We start from the raw sequence: 4,269 nt of genomic DNA on the forward strand, positions 1-4,269 counted from the left end.
GCTGAAACTATGCAAATTCATGACAGTCACCTGCTCTGTGTAATCAGAAAGTGAAATACATCTAAGTAATGTAAGAAAATTTCAGAATAACACAATGTTCCTCAGACATCTTCAGGCTCTACTTTATTAGGTTCCCTGAAAGCTGAACAAAAGCTTTCCAGGAAATTGAACTAGCAGGTCTTAGCAGCAAGCTTCACATATCTCCAAGCTAATACTCGGTTGCCAGCTTATGTTCTGCTTCTTTGTACACTGGAGAAGTGATGGCAATGAGCTCCTTTTCCAGCGTTTCCATTTGAGCCTTTATGTCTGACACGGTGTTTTTCACAGCATTCAGCTGCAGCTTCAGTTTTTTGTGATCTTCTTGGAAGGATCTCTTCACATTGTGGAGAGTGTTACAGTCCTGTTTGTTCCCAGGGAGATGGTTCACTTTCAGGAAGATGTGGAGCAATTCGTATAAGTCCCGGAGCACCTGGATGATTTCATACTCACCCTGCTTGCTTGAGGCAGACTTGGTCTTATTCTGGGTTGAAGTACTGTTTTTCTTTTTAGCTTCATGTTTATACAGGGCAGCTGGGCCAGGCTTGTCTTCTTCCACATCTGTGCTGGCATCAGTGTCCTCCTGAAGATCTGAGTTGGCATCTTTGCTTTCTTCACAGACCGTGATAGCTTCTTGTTCTTTCCAGATGGTGGGGGCTGGTTTAGTCTCCTGTTGGAAATCCTCCAAGACTCTGTTATATTCCTGGACTGCCTGAAGAGCTTTGTTGCCTGGATTGACCTGAAAGCCTAAGTTCCTCTCTTGGAAGAATGGGAATGGCTTATTTTCTTTCTGGAGGCTTTGGTGAATGACATCAGTGTAAGTAACCTGGACAGCTTCATTCTGTGACTGGAGACATTGTAGAGCCTTGTTTTCTTCCCAGAGCATCCTGTTTTGAATTTGGAGGACGCGGTTTTCCTCCCGGAGCGCTTTGTTCTCCTCCCAGACGCTCCAGTCATTCTGTGCCTTCTTGCTACAGAGTTCCCAGTGAGTAGCCAAGGGTGGCTGGCAGTAGATCTCTTTCACCCATTTACCATCAATATAGACAAACACTTCGTCTCTCAGTTTTATCCGTGGAATGATGCAGTCTGTCTCAGGCTCTGTAGACTCCATGTCCTGTCTTGTCAGATCAAAACCAGACATAGCTTTTCTTCAATTCAGGAGGACCATCTGAAAAGGCTTCTTCCAGGACTGTAGAAATTTGATCAGGACCAAAAGAGCTAGGAACACAAATGCACAGAGTTACAACCAAAATTCAAGATCAGAATTAAATTGGCTGACAGGAACAAGCAAGTCAGTCAGTTCCTGCAGTCAACTATGTTGTCTCTTTGACCCTGGAAGGTAAGGAATACACCAGAAACATAGTTATGGAAGCTGAGAAAATTGGCATTGGTAGACAAAGCAGCTCTATGGCAGCACCACAAGCTTTGGCATAAAAATCTGGACTCTCCTTTTATCTCTCTACCTCATTTTTAGGGACACGTAAGGCAGTGAAATATTAGAATAGCTTGCATCTCAGAACAGCCTGTTCCCAAATAACTGAAAGAAAAATTATTTTAAAATTGTTATGGGGCTAGAAACAACTTTTCAAAATAAAATATTTTTAGTGAAAAACTAGCTTAAAGGACAGCTTTTCCTTCTTGATGCTCAGTAGCCTGTGTTAATGGGACACCACAAAAATGCAATGGCAGTTGTGATTTCTGATCTTAAAATCCACAGAACTGTGAACAGGAAGAGTATCAAGTGATACAATATGCACAAAATATTAAAACCCCAAACCACAGCTCTGGGACATTGGGACCAGGAGAGTTCAGTAGCACTTAGCATGTTTTTCTGACAAGTTCCCATTATCGTGGTCCCAAAATGTCACAATCCATAGACAATCTCCATCTTTCCTTCTCATTTTCCCCATCACTCTTTTCTTTATAGCTTATGATAGTTCCATTATTTTTCTTGCTTTCTAGCCTTGTAGTAGTGATTGCTCATCTCTTTCCTGCAGTCCATGTGCCTGTTTCACATCATCAGAAAACCCATCACTTTAAAATCCATACTGTGGGGCTGTACCTCCAGTGCTTTTCATTGACAGTCACAGAAATCTCAGACTCATCTGTTTAATGCTCTTCCCTCTTTGCCCAAAATGTTGTGGCTTAAATCACATTCTAGTCATGAGTAAACCTGGGCAAATGAAGGATTTCAGTCTTTTTTTACATTAACAAATAAACCAAACCAACAAAACACAAAACCCAGCAAAACCAAGCAAACAACAACACAATTGTGCCAACGAAAATCTTATTTTCTGCATTTTTTAATCAAAAATAAATTTGGGTGAATTTTGTGATGAAGTAATTTGAACTGAAGTGAAATTATTTTTTATAATCAAATTGTTTGTTGTCAAATTTCACCCAGAACTATGCTCTTTCCTCTGCTGAGTTCCCCAAGCTTCCCTCCTGTCCCTTGGGAAACCAGATTCTGCCTTTCTATCAATGAGGAGAGTTTTACCTTTATGAAATTTGCCACTCATGTCTCTGACCTGAGTGTCAGGCACAGGGTGACCACCATGCACAAGCCTCTCATGCCCCACCTCTGCTATGACATTGTGCACCCCTGCCATGTTTTAACCCTTTTCTTTCCAAAACCTCCTGCTCCTCCTTTTCCCTGCCATCTCCACTATGCAGCACTGCATCTTCTGACTCCCCCATGTTACTTCTGAGGCCAAACATCCTCCATCCACTTCCTGAGCTTGTCAAAAACTCAATTACCAGTTTCATTTAAAATCCCAAATCCCTTCCTGCATGGTAGGACAATTGCAGTAGTCAGACTCTGTCTGACTTTCAGGATTGTCCTCCTGACACCAGCAGGTTTATCTCACATTAGACTTGTGTTTTCTTAGCATCCTTTGCTGAAAGAATTTCCCCCAAAACTCCCAGGTTTGGAATTTTTGGTTTCCATTTACACCACTTTCAGAGCCCTATATCTTCCCCTCCAGCCCTTTCCATCCTGTCCATTCCCTTAAGCTGGCCAGTTCTTTTGTTTCCATGCCAAAAGCCCCAAGATGGGAAGGTAAATCAGCCACAGGGGGAATAGACCTCTAAATATCCAGAGGAGAAAACACCCAGAATCGTAAGCCTGGACCCACCTGCCACTGCATATCATGTGCAAGCAGCTGGAGTTGTTAAAGTTACTTAAAGTGTTTAGACAGCATGCTTTCAAGATAAACAGAAATGTATAATATATACTGCATTGAAGGAAATTATCTTGGGGACAGCTAAACTTGACAGGAGCTCTGTCAGCTCTTTTGCACTGCAGGGGAGCCATCGACCCAGCCTTCAAAGAGCTGCCTCAAGTTCTTCTATGTGCCATGTAATTTTCCCCCTATTTCTGAACTAAACTATCCCAGGGAATGCTGGTGAGGAACCTGCACTAAACTATGCTAGGCTGTGTAATTTGGTAGTGCTAAATTACATGCCCAGCATGTGCTCACCTGCTCTCCGGGGCTGGTGGTCATCCCTCTCCCTGTGCCCGTGTCAAGGAGCCCAGTCTGAGGTCCTGCCGTTGCCAGGGTGTCAAGGGGTGGAGGGGAACAAAGAGGACTGATTGTGATGCAAGCACTGGCAGGGATCTCACCCTGGAGCCAGGCACTCACCTCCTCTCCCCACACAGGGTCTGTGAGTGCCTGCACACCCTCCTTGCACAACCCAGTTCTGTGCTCCTTCCCCACAGGCCTCCCAGGAATGTTTGATTTTCCCAGCACTGAGTTTTTTGAGTTATTTCTCATGGAAATGGCCTTTCTGGTAGCTGGGCTCTCATGCCCTTTCCTGATCCCAGACTTCCTGAACTGCCTTTGATGCTCATAACTAAGAAGAGTTTGGGTGGATTCTTTTTCCATCACACCCTCTTAAAACAAATTTTGTTTTTATTCCAAATTGTCAAATTGTGTTTATGGCTGAACTGATATTGATACTTTCAAAAAATCTTGTATGTGCTATGAGACCTGACGTTATTTTCCAAGGACAACATGGGTTTGGAGTTTTTCTTTGGGCAGACTATCAGTTTAAGAGCAGACTATCACCAAACACTACTTAGAAGAAAACTGATTATGCAGGGCAATAATGCATTGCAAGTTTAGATATTATTTGTAGCAACTATGCCCACTTCCATGTCTTTACATTTCTAATGATCTCATTCTCTTTCTTATTTGCTACATCTTTCATATATGGGGGGGGGGGGGGGGGCAG

General features: G+C 43.1%; 1 protein-coding gene across 1 annotated transcript; it reads right to left on the minus strand.

The window, feature by feature from the left end:
- Window positions 1–208: 208 nt before the first annotated feature.
- CBY2 (chibby family member 2) lies at window positions 209–1,177 on the minus strand. The gene has a single exon (XM_054390095.1). It carries the CDS (start codon window positions 1,175–1,177, stop codon window positions 209–211), a length of 969 nt encoding a protein of 322 aa, XP_054246070.1.
- Window positions 1,178–4,269: the final 3,092 nt, after the last annotated feature.

The sequence above is a fragment of the Indicator indicator genome, chromosome 1 (genome assembly GCF_027791375.1).
Source record: "Indicator indicator isolate 239-I01 chromosome 1, UM_Iind_1.1, whole genome shotgun sequence".
NCBI classification, from domain to species: domain Eukaryota; kingdom Metazoa; phylum Chordata; class Aves; order Piciformes; family Indicatoridae; genus Indicator; species Indicator indicator.